Source organism: Artemia franciscana, chromosome 6, assembly GCF_032884065.1.
Source record: "Artemia franciscana chromosome 6, ASM3288406v1, whole genome shotgun sequence".
NCBI lineage: Eukaryota > Metazoa > Arthropoda > Branchiopoda > Anostraca > Artemiidae > Artemia > Artemia franciscana.
The window spans coordinates 30,213,351-30,234,666 of NC_088868.1; the positions used below are offsets into that span (position 1 = coordinate 30,213,351).

The 21,316-nt window shown below is 33.6% G+C and overlaps 1 protein-coding gene across 1 annotated transcript in view; it reads right to left on the minus strand.

Moving 5' to 3' along the window:
* Window positions 1-20,762, minus strand: part of LOC136028302 (galactosylceramide sulfotransferase-like) — a 34,806-nt gene extending 14,044 nt beyond the window's left edge. Inside the window, exons 1-2 of the mRNA XM_065706064.1 lie at window positions 20,520-20,762; window positions 4,132-4,245 (exon numbers count right to left, since the gene is read on the minus strand). Of these exons, the coding sequence (XP_065562136.1) occupies window positions 4,132-4,245; window positions 20,520-20,677 (272 nt within the window). The 5' untranslated portion in view covers window positions 20,678-20,762. The remainder of the gene's footprint in view (window positions 1-4,131; window positions 4,246-20,519) is intronic.
* Window positions 20,763-21,316: the final 554 nt, after the last annotated feature.

The window sequence follows — 21,316 nt, forward strand, 5'->3', positions numbered from 1 at the left end:
ACACATTTTGAAATACATTCTTTTTTAACATGGGTACTTGTATGATATAACTACTGTCGATCGATAATACAAGTACCATTTGATTACAATTTAATTTAAATTACAATTTGAAAGATACTTCACACTTGCAATTAAATATTACGGTTTGCAATACGTTTACATTTTACAAAGACAAATGATTATTGATAGCTACAATTACAATTTTAATATAATGTAATTGCAACGATTCGGTTTTTGCGCTCAGGCATGAGTGTCACCATCTGTGACTAATTTATCCAATTTAGCGTCATTTCAATCAACAGATCAACAATTTCCCTACGAACCAAGCAATCATTTACCACCTGCTCCTTTTTTCTAATTTATTCATTTATTGTCTACGATGTGCCATAAGCTCAATATGATGTAATGATAAAGGATTTTTATTATTTCCCTAAAGATAAAAAGATAGACTTGACAGCCTACTATATTGTTTTATGCATTAAAAAGTTTCCTACATAAGCCTACATGGCACAGGTATGCTTTATAAATATCGGGGATGCTACAGCACCCTCCATCAACCCCGTTTTATATTTAATTTTAATATTTGTCTACAAATTCTTCGAGAATAATAACTATCCCTGAAAAAGCTCACCCCTTCAAGTATATTCTTTGTCAAAAATGATTTAAAGGTCATCGTATCCATGGTTTCCACGAAGAGTTCTTGAAACATCTTTTTTTTTTTTAATGTTTCTCCTACGGATGCACGACATGAGGGCTAAGGAACTTCGCCCACCCGAGATACAAGAAGACACTGAAAATCTTTATGAATAAGAAGATGAGAAATGTTCTTATATAGATTTCAGTAAAACCAAAGTTCTTGATACTACTGCCTAGGGAGTGTTTCAGACTCAAGAGGCTTAAGGCGCACTACCCTCGGCTCCCACCTATCAAAAGAACTGCTGGTTCTTCTTCATAATAGCTAATACACAATTATATATCACTCTACAAAATTTATCAGTCCTCAAATGAATCAACTTAGAGTGATCAGGTATTAAAACCAATGTATATATTATCAGTTTATTTTATGTGGACCACCTGAATCTATAGGAGCGAAGGTGCCATTGCATAAATCTGATAAGCTCAATGTACAGTTTTTCGATAAATTCGATTTTTGTCGATTAAAACGATAAATGTCGATATTCTACGTCGGAGTTTTCAGTCGATAGCTTTTTCCCATCCTTTGGGAAAAATTGCTGATTTTTGCCACAAAATGGTAGAAAACACTAATTGGCTGTTGCAGAATCTTTTTTCTTCTAAGAAATAGCACTAGAACTATTAATTTCTGGTAAAACGAGTCTTCTCTCAATTTATATAGGGCCATTGGTCCGATACAATCACCCCAGGGAAAAATCAACCCCCAGGGAATGGGTATTTTACCGTTCTTTCAAAAGTGAGGCAATTTTTTTCAGACTTTAAACATTTGATGGTCAAATTAAATTTAATGAATTTCACATATTTATAATTATCACAAAAAAAAGTTCTTTTGATGCATAAATGGTTATCAAAACTTGTTTTTAGAGTTTTGGCTATTGTTAGCACAAGTCCCTCTTGAGGCACAGTTTGTTGCTCCGAAATGATGGACAGAATGTTTACTTTTCTAAAAAAAATGAAAATGTCATTTCTGAGATCTATTATATTTGCTTGGTAACGATAATACCAGACTATTACAAGTAAACTATTAAGTCAGCTGTTAAAATTGCCTTACACTACCATTCTATGCTACCATTTACGTTTGGGGTGAGGAGGCTTTACCTTACGTGAGGTTGGGGTGAGGAGGTTAAAGTTCAAACCAATCAAAAATGCATAATTATTTCTATTATCAAGTCAAATATTTTTTTGTTATTGATTACAATAACGAAATCTTACGGAAGTAAAGAGCGAAGTTCTACCACGAACAAAGCGTTCAAACTAGCTCAAATCAACTGACTCGTTATATTTTCCCGGGATAAACATAGAAACAAGCCGAAAAAATCAGATTTTTACTTAGCCATTCGTATAAAATGGGGAAGAGGTACTTTCCCTCTTGATTAAAAATGTATTTTAAGGTATTTTCCTTGGAATTTTTTGTTTTGTTTTTTTTTTCGTTGAAGAAATTGAAAAAACAATAAAAAATATCCTTCCATATTTTGAAAAGTACATCCCCCAATTTCTATTGGTAGACACCATTACTCCTAGCATTAGAAAATTCTATGAATACACAGCGGAAATTACAAGCCTAGTTTATAAGTCTCTCATTAACCTTTTACCGACAATGATAATGATATTTTTCCATTTAAGTTCCCTAAGAACCTCCTGCAAGTTTAATCCTTAGTTTAGCTCTAGTTCTTAGAATTCTACAAACATTGGAAAATACCACGAATCAGTTTATTTGAGCTCGTTTCGTAGATACTTCTTGCGCAATCTGCGATGGAATAATTTCTAATCAAGTTTCAGTGTCTCTAAGAATTTTTTTTTGTAGGTTTTACTTCCTATCTTCCTCTAAAGATATGTACAACTTTGTTACAAAATTAAAATCAAAATTAAAATCAAAATTAAATTAAAATCGTGGGATTGTTGTTACTTGAATCTTTAAGAATCTGCACATGAGAAGCTCAATTATTTTCATGAAAATGAAAATAAACAAGTGACGCTTGTTTCATCAGGATATTTCTTTTAGAATACATTTTGTGATTTTCTTTTACTAAGGGGGCTGGGAGGAAAGTAAAACAGTTCAAAATAGGGATGATACCTTTTTATTGACAGTGAAATATAAAATTATTTAACTGGATATTTCGAACACATATACAGTGTTCATCATCTGCTGATGATGATGAACACTCATCAGTGATGAACACTCAGAGTTTTACTGCTGATGATGAACACTGTATATGTGTTCGAAATATCCAGTTAAATAATTTTATATTTCACTGTCAACAAAAAGGTATCATCCCTATTTTGAACTGTTGTACTTTCGTCATGGAAAGGCAGTGTGGTCTTCGAAGTTATCTAGGCTGGGAGGACGAGCTTACGAAAGAGGGATTGTAAAGTTGCAGTTTTGATTTCGGCCATAGAGACTATGCTGGCACTGTGCTTTCAATCCATTCCACTCTAAAGGGTGCCATATGGCACTTTACTATGGACTCGTTACGACAGAACTATACAAATATCTAGAAGGAGTAGTAACTTCTAAATTCGTTTTTAAAGAACAATCGCATATCTTGCGGTAGCCCGTCAGCAACTGCAGAAAAAGGAATCAGAAATTAATGATGACAAGCATTTTAACCATGCAAAAGAAAGAAAATTTTTCTAGACAGGGACAGAAGAAAAAGAATGGAAAAAGGAATAAGCAATTAATGATGAGAAGCATGCTGACCATGCAAAAAAAGAAAAATTTTCTAGACAGGGATAAAACAAAAAAAATGGAAAAAGGAATCAGCAATTAATGATGAGAAGCATGCTAACCATGCAAAAAAAAAAAAAAATTCTAGACAGGGATAAAAAAAACCTACAGTTTGGGGTTTCGATCATAGATAGAGAATATTAGAGCTTGTATTTCCTGGATCCTCTTTGACAACGACACAAAATACAAGATATACCCCTTTGTTGTGACATGATCTCTTTTTTTACTGAAGAACGGCACTAGATTTGGTGATTTTCTCTCAAATAAGCCTTTTCCCAGCATTCTAAAACCACTAGTTTGTCGTAGTCGCCTCACAACGAAAAAAATCAGAAGTAAAAGGGAGATAAATTAGTGCCTCCAATGCAAAAAAAGCAATTTTCCTCGTTGCTCAAGTTAGGGGACAATAATTCTTCTGTATAGGTTTTCCAGCAAATCGCACAATAACACACTGACTCCAGTTGCACACTCCATAACAGCCCTTACCCTGGATAGGGCCTTTTATTGTATAGTTTCGGATGATTTTGTTTTGTGTTTTCGCTTAATTACACATTTAGTAATTTAAAAAGATTAGCCATTTGGAAAACATATTGAAGATAAGGATAGTAAATGCTACCTAATTAGAAAGGTTTCCTAAGTTGGCCTAATAAACCTTACCTTCAAATGAAAGATTAAAATATAAAGTAAGTTTAGTAAGCTGAGCATAATAAGCTTACCTAAAAAAAACATTTTGAAGGGTTGTGCTGGCGCACTTATGCATCTTCAAAAATCCTATTTTTCGTTTTGGTTCACACGCCGGCTCTGTGGAAAACTCAATTGAAGCGAGTTTCCTAAAACAGAATAATTAAGAGATACTAAAATCATAATTACATAATTAAAATATAAGGATATAAAGATAAAAAGAATAAAAAGATAAAAGAAATGCAATTAAAGCATAAAAAATCATTAAAAAAAATAACGATGATAACAATAATAAAATAACATATATAAAAATAATCAAAAATCGAGAGAATCATAAAAAAATACTTAATAGAAAAAAATAGAACTAAGATTATACTTTCTTAGGTACCTCTCATATTTAGAGCTAGATCTATAGTTCCGCTATCCACAGGTTCTTCTAGACCAGAAGATTTTATACCCGTATCTAGATTTCTACCCTTATCCGTATCCTACTTCCAACCGTATCTCTTTATTTTTTTGTGTTTTCAATCTAACTCGTATTCATTTTTCTGATTTTCTCCACCTTCCCCACATATAGAATCATCCCCTCTAAATTAAGGGCAATTTCTACATTCGTGCCTGCATGTGCTGCCTCATGTTTTTCTGCTTCTAGCAAAATTATCATTATCCCTTTCGTCTTCCTATCTACACCTCATATTAAAGAAAAAATATATTTAAGAGCTACTAATGAACGGAATGGTATAACAGCCGTAATAATTGTAGCTCTTAGTATTTTACTGCCACCAGAGCCTGTTATAAATACGCCTGTTGTCCAAAATTCGTGAATGTCGATATTCAGCGGTGAATATCCGAAATACTTTTTCTTCTCCTTGGAATTAATCAGCGCTGCCAGTTAACTTTTTCAGTTTAATGCAAGGTTTCACGATGACAGGTTAGGTTAGGTTAAGTTGGTTTTTTAAACCATTTCTAATAGCTTTTAACGCCGAACAACTGCGTTACAAACGGCTTTTAACGCCGAAACGCTACCAAATAATGCTTTTTAAATTACCGCTGACGAATCGTTTTCTGAATTACATTTTGTTGACAAGGGGTCAAACAACTGAAAGACGGACTGGTTTCCCTGCTTTTAACTGTCTTGACTATAAATCAATAAACGGTTGGATACAAATTTCAGTGATTGCAATCATAGTTTAAATATTTGCCCGTTTAGCTTATCTTATACAAACTGAATTTCAACAGAAATCGTACATGAATGTTTTAACTTTAAACGTTATAATTCTTTGACTGTTTTCATTATTTTTTTGGTAAGCTCAACTTGCCGCGTGGGAAATCCACCCTTTTTACCCCAGCTTATTACTTTAGTTCTTAACATATGTTACAAATAACAACTACATTTTTTTTTTGTTACAAAAATAGCGAGTTTGAAGCTTTTGATATTGAAATAGTTATTTTTAATTGATATTTGGATATAGTTATAGTTAATTGATAGCCATTTTAAATTAATTCGGATTTTTTAACTGGCAAAATCCTCTTCGATTGAAGTTTTCAAATCTGCATCTACTCTGTTGCTTATGTTATTCTCCTTTTCAATAGCTCTATTTTTGAAAGAGCCATAGACTACGCTACACTTTATGATTCAAAGAAAAATTTGAAAAGTTGTGAATAAATGAGAAAATGGTTCAAAAATATATTTTACAAGTCCCTATTAGTAGTGAGACCTTTTTGGAAACGGGCAGACCCATAGTCAGTACTCGTTTCTTCCTTTAATGACCTAAAATAATGAAGAAGGTTTAACGGCGAACTCCTCAGGGCGATATGCAGGTGCTTGTTACATACTGAGGAATGTTTTCTAAAAGATTCAAGTGCTAATTACGTAATAGAAAATGGTTTCTAAAAGATGAAGGAGCATGTTACGTAATAGGGCTTGTTTCCTCTTGTTGTTACGTAATATGGTCGCTTTACTTAAGAATTTCTTTGATTGTTCTGCAATATGGAGTGCTTACTTTTTCTTGTAACGTAACAGTTTCTTTGAGTGTCTAAAAAGCTTCAGGGTTCCCGCCAAATCAGGATTTTCTTGCTAGTTCTTTAAAAAACTAAGGGTATTACCTAACAGAGAGTGTTTTTGTCTTGAAAACCCGAAACAGCCCCCCCTCAAGTAGGGGTATGGTCCCAATTGATCATTACTGAATATATTCATTTGTTAGAGGCATTTTGTGCAAGCAAATAAGGAATCTTCGCCACCATTTTCTATGAGCGAGCTATTAGAGAGTCTAGACATGTATTCATTTTCCTAGGAACAAATTCTTCGTGGTAAAAATAGGGTGTAATTCTATTTCCAGTAAATAGAAGTGCCGCCTGATTCACTATTATTCCAATGGTAACCAAGTAATTCCCTTTGCTCATGTTTTACATGAAATTTTCAACGAATAAAAAAGATTTCCTAAAAATGGATAAGTCTCAAAGATACCAACAGGTAAGGTTCTTTCTATATATTCACTTCACGCACACAAAAGATAAAATAGGCATACCTAAATTTAACCTGCAATAATTCTCTATATTGGATAAGCATCTAAAAATCCCTCCCTTCTCATATTGCAAGATTCTCTCAGTGATAATTTTTATATTTTTAGCACGTCAAAATACGCTGTACTGCAAAATTTTAGCCAAAAAGACGGTCCCACAGCACATATGCATCCGTATTCTTTCGTCTAGAAAAAAGCAGAATTCTTTATTTTGGCTTATGGGAGCTTTGTGAAAGGTGAACTAAAGCCGAAATAAAATCATTCCTCCAATAAAAACCCCACCCTCTAGAATTGCTTGCGAGAGTGGACTAACAACATATTGCTACGCTGGCGTGAAATATGCATAGACTTGGCCTAAAGAAAACATGGCATTTTCTTTAAGACCTCTCAGAAATAACTGGATGCAAAAATGTGTCTCTTTTTTCTTGCAGCCACGTCTAGTAGCACAATAGAAAGAATGCATTTGCTCAGAAATAACTCTTAATATTCATACAATTTATTTCTAATAACACCCCCCCCCTTCTGGAATTTGTTCTTAGGTTTCCCACCTTTCTTTAATTCATAGTTTTTTACTCATATTTTATCCTTTATCAGCTTTTTTTACATTTTTTTCCATTGGTTGATTTTTAATTGCTTTTTCTTTGTTTTAATAATGTTTGTAAATTTATTTTTATAAATAAAATTTGTAGGTAAAAAACCCTCATTCATTTGTTTTTTTGTTCCAGGAAGAACGTTCAATATATTTTAATGATGCAATTTAAGCATCTTGCAGTCTATGTACATTGGTATGCCTGTTCAAGATTGCATCTAATGTAAGTGTTGAATTTGTTTAGTGAAGAAGAAAGGAGAGACTTTTGATCATATATGAAGGTGTACCATATTCTAGCAATAATGGTACTCTCGACTTTATTTCATCTCTGAGAGCACATTAAAGTTCCACTAGAGTAAAAGACTCTATTAGTAAAAATGTGTTACGAACAAGCCCAAATATTATCTGATTATCTGTATATTATCCCATTAAAGTACTACTTAAGAAGCAGGATCTCATCAAAGGTAAGCAATTTTTACTAATCAATTGTCCCCCATGCGTGTTAATTATTGTGCCGGTCTGGGGACAAGCAAGCCATTTCATCATTCTAGGATACGGGGACATGGGATTATCCTAGCGTGCAATATGTTATCATGTAGAAACTATTTGCCGAATCAAAGTATTGGGAAGGCTTTCGTAGTCCACCTGTCTAGCGCTCCGTTCAATTGAGGGGGGTCCCTTTTGGATCCTAATGCATACAAAAAAACTCCAGATTATTATGGTTTCCTTGAGACAAAAAAATTAAAAAAACATCATGAAAGAAAATGAAATCTCTTAAAGTATTATGCAACACCCGTGTTTGAGTCCCCTTGAGTTACAACCAATGATTCACCGCTTGACTAGCGGACTCTAACAAGTCATATTACGCAACAACCAAAAGTAAACAAAAGCTATTAAGTAACAGCCAAAGAAAACAAAACACTCTTTATGTGCGCTATAGTATTGCGCAAGACCCAGGTGAGCGTAATAACGTTTTGAGATAGTACTAGTTCCATTTTTACACATCCTAGGGCTTGGTTTAAAAGCAGCGAGGCATCACTACTCCCATAGTAACCAAAGGTTCAAAAACAAGCTTTGAAAAAAATGTCTAATGATAAAAAATTTCAATTGAGACTAATTCATGAATAACAACTATTATTTCGGTTAGTTTTAAAGTTAAATTGTATTGCGAAAACAAATTTATGGTGATATTGATGAAAAGCCTGAAACCTCTAAAAAATGGCGATAGACCGAAAAGAAAAGTGCACACTTGAATAAAAAAGATGGAAAACCTTGTTTAGCAGTATTGAACTCCTCAGCCTTTAACAAAAGGAAAAGGAATTTTTTGTATTGGTAACGCTTATATGTATCCTTGTTTCTACTAGGGCTTGTGGGCTACCAGAACATCATTGAGAGATGTTTAATGGCTCATTGAAAGCTATAACTCATATCTATGTGCTTTTCAGAACACCGTAGAGAGATATTTCATGGCTCATTTCAAAGCTATTGCTCATATGTACGTGCTTTTTGTTTGTGTGCTACTATCTATGAGTGACATATCGCATTAAAAACGGCACTTTTGGTTGAAAGTGCTTGGAAGTATAGAGGAAGTGTAGAGGAAAGTGCTAGGAAGTACATTTTCTACTTCCAAGCTTTTTCAAATGGAAAAGCTTGGAAGCATATTTTAGACACCATGGTAATATTTATGGTCCAAAACCCTTCACCGAAGGTTTACAATTATCTCTCCCGCATACATACTGCCTTCTTAGTAAGTTTTTCAAATTGTCTGTTCAGTAGCAGGCTACTTCAATATTAGCAGGGTTTGCAGGCTACCATCGTAGAAAAATGTTTCATGGCTTATTTAAAATTGCTCATATCTACACACTTTTTATCAATTTCACCACATTTAAGTCCCATATTGCAATAAAAATGTAACTGTTGGTGTTATTCATACTTTTTTGTTACTTTTGTACCATTTGGACAATATTTTTTTGGAGGGGAATCAAAACTGGCGCTCTCCCCCTTCCATTTGAGAAGTTAAAAATTCTTTGCGGGATTGTGACAGAAAAATTGCAGTAATGGTAACAAAAATTTCGGTAAATTATAGTCACTAAGCATCTAAAATCTTTTATCGTCCTTCAAGTTTTTCTAAAATCTCTATAAATAATATATAGGTAATATATATATAATATATATATATATATATAATAATAATATAGTTCACAAGTATAATAATATAATAATAATAATAATATATATATAGTTCACAAGTAACTGAGCTTTTTTCTGCAACTTTCATAAAAGAACAATTTACAACCCTTCAAGCATGATACCAATTGGAACGTTAAAGTTCCAAAACGGGCCCTAGCAAAGAAACTTTACTTAGCAAATCTCTGAAAATTACCTATTTTCACTAGAGTTCGGAGAGGGAGGGGGGAATGTTCAGGAACATCTTCTCAGTTTATAATTTACACTCTAAATTGGTTTGTGAAGTATTCTTTAATCTCCCTTGAATCACTTTTGATGAATCATTAGAGTCATTCAACAGCAATTATGGAAATTTTCTATTTTTGGTGAGTTGAAGGGGGGCTCAGAAAAATCTTCCCAGAATATAATTTAGGATTTCATTTCATTGCTTAAGTTTTCATTAATCTAGCTCTAACCCATCTTAGGAAATCTTTAATAATATAGGATAGTCTAAACAGCTTTCGAAATCTAATTTACAATGTTTAAATACCATGATAACAGATAACTTTTGAAATAAAATTGGTGATATTTAAATACCAGGATAACGCATAAATATAATTTTTGCTGTCATGTCTCAATTGGAGTGGGCTACGTGAACATCGTAGAGGGTTTTTTCATGGCTCATTTCAAGCCTATTGCTCATATGTACGTGCTTTTTGATATTGCTAGAATCTATAAGTGACATGTCGCATTATAAACGGCACTTTTGGTTAGTCAAAAGGATTATCATTTTTTTTTGCATTGGTAGCGCTGATAGCACTCCTTTTTTCTACCAGGGTTAGTGGGCTACCAGAATATCATTGAGAGATTTTTAATGGCTCATTTAAAAGCTCAACCATTTTTTCAACCATCGTTTAAGTTCAACCATCTGTAAGGTGGGACTACCAGACAACCAGAATATCCAAAAGAGATGTTTAATATCAAACAGTTCGTGGTAACGAACTGTAGTAAGGAACGAACCGGCTAAATAGTGACCAAAACTCTAAAAAACGGAATTTATATAATAATAGTTACATCAAAGGAGTTGCAGTTTAACGCTGATGTTAAATATATAAATTTCATTAAGTTTGGACTTACCCATCAAAAGTTAAGACCCTGAGAAAATTTGCCTTATTTTAGAAAATAGGGGAAAACACCCCTTAAAAGCTATTGAATATTAACAAAAATCGCACCATGAGATTCGGCGTATTAGAGAACCCTACAGTAGAAGTTTTAAGTTCCTATCTACAAAAATGTGGACTTTTGCATTTTTTTCCCAGGGGTGATCGTATCAACTAGGTGGTCCTAGAATGTCGTGAGAGGGCTCATTCTAACAGAGATTAAAATTTCTAGTGTAATTTTTAAATAAAAACAAAAATTTGAGGCCACCTAGGCCTCCTCTCACGCTCATTTTTCTGCCTCGCTCTTTACGCTAAAGTTTTTTACTGTTTTAAAAAGTAGAGCAGAGAGAAAGAGTCAAACTTTAGCGTAAAGAGTGAGGCGTTGAAGGGGGAATAGCCCCTTTCATATACGGATTAATTTCTGTTCGTTTTAAGTTTTAATATCGCTCCTTACTTTCAGTTAAAAAAAAACCTGTTTTTTTTATTTAATCTCATACATTACTTTCATTACTTACTTTCAGTTGAAAGAACTTGTTTGTTTTTTTAAATTTAATTTCAGATTGTTTTTTAAATAATGCTGGGAAATCCAGCACCCCCTTGATAGAAATTCTCTTTCTCCATAAAAAAATTCTTCCATAGAAAGATCTTCTCACGTAACCTTCTCCCCCCAACCCCCCCCCCCCCCCAGAAAAAATCCCCCTGAAAACGTCTGTATACTTCCAAATAACCATTACTGTATGTAAACAGGGCGCTGCCCTTCCCCTGGGGACTTTGGGGGATTATATCGTCCTCAAAGACAAAGTTATCAAAAATTTAGACTATGCTGAACAAAATGGATATCTCAAAATTTTGATCCGGTGAGTTTGGGGAAAAATGAGCGTGGGAGCGGGCCTAGTCACCATCCATTTTTTTGGTCACTTAAAAGGGCACTAAAAATTTAATTTCCGTTTTAATAAGTGTCACGAAATTCTTGGACCACTTGGTCAGTACAATCACCCCTGGGAAAGAAAATACGCGTCCATCATCTTTCTTTTGTCAAAAAGCATAAAATTCCACAATTGTGTCGAAAGGAGCTTGAAACCTCTATGATGGGTTTTTCTAATACGTTGAATCTGATGGTGATATTTTCATTAAGATTCGTTCCTTTTAGGGAGTGCTTCATCCTTTTTTCGAAAATAAAGTAAATTTTCTCAGGCCATATTTTTAAAATCTTTATAAAAATATAATTCTTTTGATGTATCTATTGTTATCGAAATTCCGTGTTTTAGAGTTCGGTTACTTTCGATCGGGATCACTCCTTACTTTCAGTTCGTTACCACGAACTGTTTAATTTGAAGGGATTTTTTTTCAAATTATTGAAATTAACACAGACTTCCTTTTTATCTCTGCTTTTGACCTTTCTAATCTTAACTTTGAAGCACCAAGGATATAAACTGAATCCCAACCCACGAATCCATCTTTTGCCTATCCATAAGCGGAAATAGTTAATATTGACTATATTGACTTAAATAGTCATTCTTTATTTCATATATAATTTTATAAAACAAAACACAAAACGAATTTTCTCTTGTTCTGATAAACCTTACCTGCTAAATCAACATGACCAGATTGTCAAGCAATAAGGTCTTTGATCGAGTACACCTTATAATTTCGAAATAATTATCCCCCTCCCCGACAACCAAAAATCAAATCCTATGAAAATAGCTATCAGTACATAAATGTAATTTTACAATACCGATTTTAATAAAAACAATAATAAGTATTGATAATTAGAATATTAGTGAAGGCAAAAAGGGGTGTTTCGTTTATATACCATGCCAACGACCATAAAATAACCTTTAGTACTTATTTTGTTGTAATCCACTAACCGAAGGTCATACACCTTTGTAGGATCTTTGTGTCTACTACACCCTACAGGACTTGAAACAGGTAGGCCACGTAACTAACAGGCCCTAAAATGGCCCGTTATTTTATTGTTTAACCAGTATGGCAGCATTATCAAACAGTTCGTGGTAACAAACTGTAGTAAGGAGCGACCCGGCTCAATAGTAACCGACACTCAAAAAATGGAATGTTTGTTACAATAGTTGCATCAAAAGAATTGCATTTAAATGCTGATTTTATATAAGTTTCATCAAATTTAAATTTACCCATCAAAAGTAAAGAGTCTGAGAAAATTTTCCGTATTTTAGAAAATAGGGTGAAACACCCCTTAAAAGTCATAGAATCTTAACGAAAATCACACTATCAGATACAGCGTATCAGAGAACCCTACGGCAGAAATTTCAAGCTCGTATCTACAAAAATGTGGAACTTTTTATTCTTTGCCCCAAGACAGATCACGGATGCGTGTTTATTTGTTTTTTTGTTGTTTTTTCCCCAGGGGTGATCGAATTGACCCAGTGGCTCTAGAATGTCGCGAGAGAGCTCATTCTAATGGAAATTAAAAGTTCTAGTGCCACTTTTTAAGTCACGAAAAATATTGAAGGGTACCTAGGCCCCCTCCCGCGCTCATTTTTTTCCCAAAGTCAGTGGATCGAAATTCTGAGATTGCCATTTTATTCAGCATAGTCGAAAAACGTAATAACTGTGTCTTTGGAGGTGACTTACTCCCCCACAGTCCCCATGCGAGGGGCTGAAAGTTGCAAACATTGACCAGTGTTTACATAAATTAATGGTTATCGGGAAGTGTACAGACGCTTCCAGGGGAATTTTTTGGTTGGGGGGGGGGGAGGAGTTGAGGGGAGGGGGTTATGCGGAGGAATTTTCAATGGAAGAATTTGTAATAGGGGAAGAAAATTTCAATGAAGGCGCAAGATGTTCTTAGCAATTTTTGAAAAAACAATGAAAAAATTAATATGAAAAAAATGAAGAAAAGGAGCAGCATTAAAACTTAAAACGAACAGAAACTATTACACATATGAGGAGTTCACCTCCTCCTAATGCCTCGCTCTTTACGCTAAAGTAATTTTATTAATTTCAACTATTTATTCTGCGACCTTTGTGATTCAGGGGTCATTCTTAAGGAATTAGGACAAAATTTAGTGTAAATAGCAAGGTATTGACGAGGGGGTGAACCCCTCATATGAGTAATAAAAACATACGAATATAGAAGCTCCTTACGTAAATTAATTCGTAAGTTACGTATATTTTTACTAATAAAAACGTTCGTAAAAAATTAAAAGTTCTAGTTGCCTTTTTAAATAACCAAAAAATTGGAGGGTAACTAGACCTACTCCCGCGCTCCTTTTATCTTAAAATCGTCCGGTAAAATTATGAGAAAGCCATTTAGCTAAAGAAAATCCATATGCAAATTTCGTTTTAATTATTATTGTGTGGAGAGTCAAAATCAAAACATGCATTAATTCGAAAACGTTCAGAAATTAAATTAAAAAAACACATGTCTTTTTAACTGAAAGTAAGGAGCGACATTAAAACTTAAAACGAATAGAAATTACTCCGTATATGAAAGGGGATGTTCCATCCTTAACGCCCCGCTCTTTACGCTATAGTTTTTTTACTGTTTTAAAAAGTAGAGTTGAGAGAAATAGTCAAACCTTAGCGTAAAGAGCGGGGCGTTGAGGGGGGAACAGCCCCTTTCATATACGGAATAATTTCCGTTCGTTTTAAGTTTTAATGTAACTCCTTACTTTCAGTTAAAGAAACATGTGTTTTTTTTCTTTAATTAGGCTGCTAAATTCATAATTACTCCTTTTTTATGTAAATTTCATAACTAACGCAACTCAGTAGTCATTTAGGTGCTTCCATATTATACCAAATACAATCGAGAAGTGAAGTCAGGTTAATCATAATGAGATATACCAAAATACGATGAAAATATAATACTTTAGAAACAAAACTATGGAAAGTACGACAAAGAAATATGGAAAGCAGGCCACCCAAAACACAATACATTGAATACCTAACCAAAATAAAAACTATATATTAAATATTTAATTAGAATATACTTAGATCGTACTTCTCGGGTGCGATTTGGCATAATACGCAATCCATCATTCATATTATCTATATATATAAAAATAAGTTGTCTGTCTGTGGATGTGTGGATGGATGTGTGGATGGATGTGTCAGGTGACGTCACCTGAAAAAACTGGATTAGGTGACGTCAAAACTGAAAAAACTAAAAAAAGGCAAAAACTACAAAAAAAAACTAAAAACTAATAAAAAAAATAAAAAAGCTAAAAAACTAAAAAAACTATAAAGGTAAAAACCAATAAAAAACTAAAAAAAAAACTGAAAAAACTAAAAAAAGGCAAAAACTACAAAAAAAAACTAAAAACTAATAAAAAAAGTAAAAAAGCTAAAAAACTAAAAAAACTAAAAAAACTAAAAAAAGGTAAAAAACTAAAAAAAATAAAAAATAAAAAAAAACTAAAAAAAAGGAAAAAACTGAAAAATAAGCTAAAATAAAGGTAAAAACCAATAAAAAACTAAAAAAAAAAAGGAAAAAACTAATAAATGACGACACTCAAAGAGAAAGCGACCAGGACAAAAAACTAAAAAAAAAGGCAAAAACTACAAAAAAACTAAAAACTAATAAAAAAAATAAAAAAGCTAAAAAACTAAAAAAACTAAAAAAAGGTAAAAAACTAAAAAAACTAAAAACTAAAAAAAAACTAAAAAAGGTAAAAACTAAAAGAACTAAAAAAGAAAAAAATAAATGACGACACTCAAAGAGAAAGCGACCAGGACAAAAGGAATGTTCGATTAGCAATCAACAAAGCACCGGGACACAGGGAGTATAAATGACGACCAGGACACAAGTAAAAAAAAAAATTAACAAAACTAAAAAGAAGGTAAAAACTACAAAAAAACTAAAAAGAAAAAAAAACTAAAAACTAATAAAAAAACTAAAAAATCTAAAAATCTAAATAAACTAAAAAAGAAAAAAAAAGGAAAAAAATAAAGGAGAAAAACAAAACTAAAAAACGAATGTATATACAGACCGGTACACCGGGATACAAATGACGACCGGGACACAGGGAATATAAATAACGACCGGGACACAGGGACACAACTACAACGGGGACACCGGGGGAAACAGGGGGATAACCTGACAATCTATTTATATGCAAAGACAATGGGACAGCAAAGAATGTTGTATATTCGCAAGTTTTACGTAGTTAAAACCATATATATATATATATCTATATTCACAGGTGGGACATAGGGACACAACTACAATGGCGCGTAACTATTATGGCGCGTAACGACTTACGCGCGCGGGGGGGCTTGGGGGGGGCGCGAAGCGCCCCCACCAACTAGGTGTTGGGGTGGCGCGAAGCGCCACCCCAACAGCTAGTGTTTTATATATTTGTTCTCTGCCCATAATGCAACAAAAAGTAATTATAATATGATGCGACTTACAGTGCCCTGTGAGTCATTACAGGATTTTAGTGCAATAATGAAACTGTTGGTAATCGAATCAAACTATTGGTAGAAGAAAGTTTGACTCTTTTTCTAAACTCTACTTTTAAAACAGTAAAAAAAAGTTTAGCGTAAAGAGCGGGGCATTGAGGAGGGAACATCCCCTTTCAAATAAGGAGTAATTTCTGTTCGTTTTAAATTTCAATGTCGCTCCTTACTTTCAGTTAAAAAATTGTTTTTTTCATCTAATATCTGAACATTTTTGAATTAATGCATGTTTTGATTTTGGCTCTCCGCACATGAATAATTAAAACAAAATTTGCATATTAATTAATTTTTTGGCTAAATGGCTTTCTTATATTTTTGATCGAACGATTTTGAGAAGAAAAGGAGTAGAGGGGGGGGGGGTAGGCCTAGTTACCTTCCAATATTTTGGTTATTTAAAAAGGAAACTAGAACTTTTAATTTTTAAGAACAGTTTTATAAGTAAAAATATACGTAATTTACGAATTAATTTCCGTAACGATCTTTACACTAAAGCTTAAATTTTGTCCCAAATTTCTTAACAATTACCCCTGAATCACAAAGGCCGTAGAATAATTATTGGAAATTAATAAAATTACTTTAGCGTAAAGAGTAAGGTATTAGGAGGAGGTAAACCCTTCATATGCGTAATAATTTCTGTTCGTTTTAAGTATTAATGCTGCTCCTTACTTTCAGTTGAAAAACTTTTTCATGTTTATTTTTTCATTGTTTTTTTTAATGCTAAAAAATCCTGCTCCCCCTTCATGGAAATTTTCTTCCACCATGATAAATTCCTCTATGGAAAGTTCCCCCCGTATAAGCCCCTCCCCTAAACTCCCCTCTCTCTAACCAAAAAATCCCCCTGAAAGCGTCTGTACACTTCCCAATAACCATTACAATATGTAAACACTGGTCAAAGTCTGTAACTTTCAGCTCCCCCCATGGGGACTGCGGGGGAGTAAGTCGTCCCTAAAGACATAGTTATTAGGTTTTTAGACTATGCTGAATAAAATGGCTATCTCAGAATATTGATTTGGTGGTGACTTTAGGAAAAAATTAGCGTGGGAGGGTGCATATGTGCCCTCTAATTTTTTGGTCACTTAAAACTGGCACTAGAACTTTTAATTTCCGTTAGAATGAGCCCTCTTGCGACATAATAGGACCACTTGGTCAATACAATCACACTTGGGAAAAAATACAACAAACAAACACGCATACGTGATATGTCTTGTGGCAAAAAATAATAAATTCCACATTTTTGTAGATATGAGCTTGAAACTTCTACTGTATGGTTCTCTGATACACTAAATCTGATGCCAGATTTTCGTTAAGATTCTATGACTTTTAAGGAATATTTTCCCTATTTTCTAAAATAATGCAAATTGAAAATAATGCAAAATCAATAATGCTATTGATGCAACTATTGTTATAAAAATTTTATTCTTTCTGAAGGGATTATCTTTTTAAATTTGCTTGATGTATCACTCCTGGTTGTACTTCCTTGAAGAATTGTCTTTGGCTATTTTGGAAATATTTTAATTTTAAAGATTGTTCTAAATATATTTATTTAATACAGTAATTGTATTAAATTAACAATATCTGTAGTTAAAGAATGCATTAAATATATGTATCTATTCGTTTTCTTCGTTTGTTTTTTGCTGAGGACAGCACTTGGATATAGGGTCGAATTATTCATTTGAAGTTGCATTCCACTGTCTTATATATATATAAAAAAAATCCCTATAGTTATACTTGTTTTTCTATCTACATTCCTTACCTAAAGGGATTGGGAGAGTCTTCTACTTCTAGTAAATCTACAGCTATTGGTAATAAGGAGTTTTAATTGTTTTTCTAGTCTGCTGAAGGATAGAAGCCTGTCTAGCAGCATTGAAAAATGTTTGAATGTTCCCGTTAATATTCCTAACCGAATTTAACTGATGCACAATAGACATAGCTTTGTTTCTAGTATAAGACCGCATTCAGGGTGGGGGTTAAGAGGATTTGACCCCCTCCGCCTAAAAATGTTTGACCGACTCGTCAATACTCAACAAAAACGCATATAACAAATTTTGATGATTTTTTTTAAGTTTTTCGGTGTGAACCTCCCTGAAAAAATACTCCCACCGAAAATGAATCCTAGATACGACCCTGATCTAGTGCCTTATGCTTCTGTCTTGGGTTTTCTTACTGCGCTTCAGTAATAAATGCTAAAACAATGCTAGTTTTCCATTTTCAGCAGGAAATTAGAAAGACATTTGGGTCACTAATAAGGACATGCAGTCAGGGCTGTATTCAGTATTTCGCGGGAAAGGGTCATTCTTTTGGGGAAAGGTTTGCCAAAAATTAGAAAAACTTCAAAATATGTTTTTATGTATTTTTATTACGTTTTACAAGTAAAACAAAGATTTTTTTTTGAAGAGGGGGAGTAGTTCAAACTCCCTAGCCCCTTTTCTGAATGTTGCACTTATCGTCGGGACATTTTAGGTTCTCTTTTTAACGTAGCTTTCCATTTGCGATTTCATTATCTTTTCCTCCGTTCTCCTGACTTTGGAATTCAATTTTTTTTTTCAATTTCCATCGCTTGTTTCAAATATTGTTAGTTTCGGTTTGTTTTTGCAACGACGATCTAGTCTAAAGATTCAAACTTAATGAGTAATCAGAAATAAGTAAAATTAAAATTCATAGTTTTTTACGTAAATAGTCTTTCTATCCATAGCCTTTCCTTTTTTTCTGAGATGTAAGAAACAATACTAGATCTTTAAACTAACAACAGTTGTTTATTTACGTATTTTTGTCTGTGTTTTTTTCTTGAATTTTGCCCCATATTTCTCTGGAAAATTGGTTGGAAGTTTGAGAGATTTTACTAAGAGTCTTAATTTTGAAAAAAAATGATCCATTTGAGTGTAGTGGCGTCATTTTTGTGAATAAATTTAAAAAGCCTACACACATCATATATATGTGTCAGTAGGGGCTGTATCGGTTTTAGTGTCTATGATGCAGGCAAAATTAAACAAGAAACATTTACTTGACAAGAAAAATCATAAGATTTTATGAGTACATTTCAAGAGAATATATTACATCATTGCCCCCCCCCCTAGGAGTGAACGCATCGTTTTTATATCTATGACGCATGCAATATTACAAATCGAACATCGCTGAGTATGGAATAACGCCAACACAATCTTCACCGCAAAAACCCAGCAAAAACCAATAAAGATGCCATAAATAACGCAACTTTTGTTACAAGTCCTTGGGACCCTTCAACGTTCTATGCATTTCCTGGGGAGCCCTCCATTTTCCTGAGGAAAGAATAGTAAACAAAGTTCACTCATTTAGATGTTAGTACTTACAACGAGAACAAGCCTACCACATTTCAAGTGCCGGGGCCAGGCTTTGAAATCGCCTACATAGTTTTTTTTCTTAACTGCCATATTCACATTTCTAGCAACTAAAACGATCTAAAAAGGACACAATTTTAAAGAAGAATTTTTTCCCATGGTGGTTGTGTCGAACCTATGGTGACACCATGACATCAAGAAGAGTCTTACATTGTCTGCGGCTGCTAGATAAGTGACAATAACAATCGATAAGCTTGTCGCATAGCCATGACGGGGCCTGGCCTCGATATAGGCTACATAGTTTTTTTCCTTCTTAAAACTGACAAATTAGTTAATGAACGACTAATTAATTAGATCTAAATTGTTCACAGCTTTAAAAAAGAATTCGTGTTTTTTCCAGGGTGGCTGTATTAAACCCTGTTGTGACGTCATGTCATCAAGAAATTGTCTGCGGTTAGAATACAAGTGACAATGAGAATCATCCCTTAGAAGCCTGCCGCGTGCTGAGCACCAGGGCCTGGTGGCGAAGCCGCTGAGCTCCCTTTAGTATAGATATATCTATGATTGTATATACATAAGTAGCGGTGTTGAATTGCTAATATACGGGTTTTTGGGGTCCTTGAGACTGTTTGAACTTTATGAAAATGTATGTAATATCCGATTTTACACCCAAAATCTCTCTGTTTTACAATACCACTGTGTATGAGATACACCATGGATATTTTACATGGGGGGGGGGTTATTTTTACAATATCTTAAAGAAATAGTTTGTCCCAGTAGCCATATCTCAAAAATGGTCCTTAAATCTTTTACTTTCAAGGGCTTAATAAAGTCAAAATATATCTAAAGCATTGGGTTAAGTCTAATGACCAAGCTACATCAATTTTGGTGAACCGATATTTTCGCTAAAGCGGATTTTTTTGTGAGGACAGCCTATATTCAATTACTTAGACAGCAGTAAGGGCTTTGGGGGCTTTTCTCATTATAGAATTATGTTTTTTTTTTAATTGCATCTTCCTTATCGAAATAAATTCCCGGGTCGAAACAAATAAGAGCTCCAAACAGGGATAGGTCCTCTTAATAGACAGTGAAGCAAAAATATATACAAAAGGTTTAGATATTTCACTGACATAGCCAGTCATCATCATGAATAGAGTTACAATACCAAATTCGTGGGTAAGCCCTTACGTAGCCGATATATTACGAATCATTAAAGGATAGTAGTAATAGACTGACCTTCTGACATCGCTTAGGAGAAAATCTATATTTTTGGACTTATCCTGGATGTTCCACTGAAAAACAACGCATAGACTAATAATCCCAATTAATACTAAGAGAAAGCAGTTTCTTTTGCTTTTCAAGAACATTGGAACTTGCACATTTGTAAAAGTCATCCTTACGCATGTAAATTTAAAGACTGAATGACAAGTTTTTATGTTTTTTTTACTGATAATGTGAACCGGTAATTTCAGATAGCCATCAGGCACTCATTACTGACTAAAACGGTTTCATGACACCAATCTTTGTTGATTTTTTTTAAGATTAGATAATTTTGTTTTCGATTGGCCATTTTATTTAGACATTAAATAAAAAAATAAGTTTTTTAAATGAAAGTAAGAAGCGCCATTAAAACTTAAAACGAACAGAAATTACTCCTTATGTGAACGGGGCTTTTCCTCCTCAACGCCTCGCTCTTTACGCTAAAGTTTGACTCTTTCTCTCAACTCTACTTCTTAAAACAGTAAAAAACTTTAGCGTAAAGAGTGGGGCGTTCAGGAGGAAAAGCCCCTTTCATATACGGAGTAATTTCTGTTCGTTTTAAGTTTTAATGTCGCTCCTTACTTTCATTTAAAAAAAACTTGTTTTTTTTATTTAATTTCTGGACGTTTTTAATTAATCCATGTTTTGATCTTGGCTCACCACACATAAATAATTAAAACAAATTTGCATATTTTTTTTTTTTTGGCTAAATGGCTTTCTCATAGTTTTAATCGGAAGATTTTGAGAAAAAAGGAGAGAGGGACGAAGCCTAG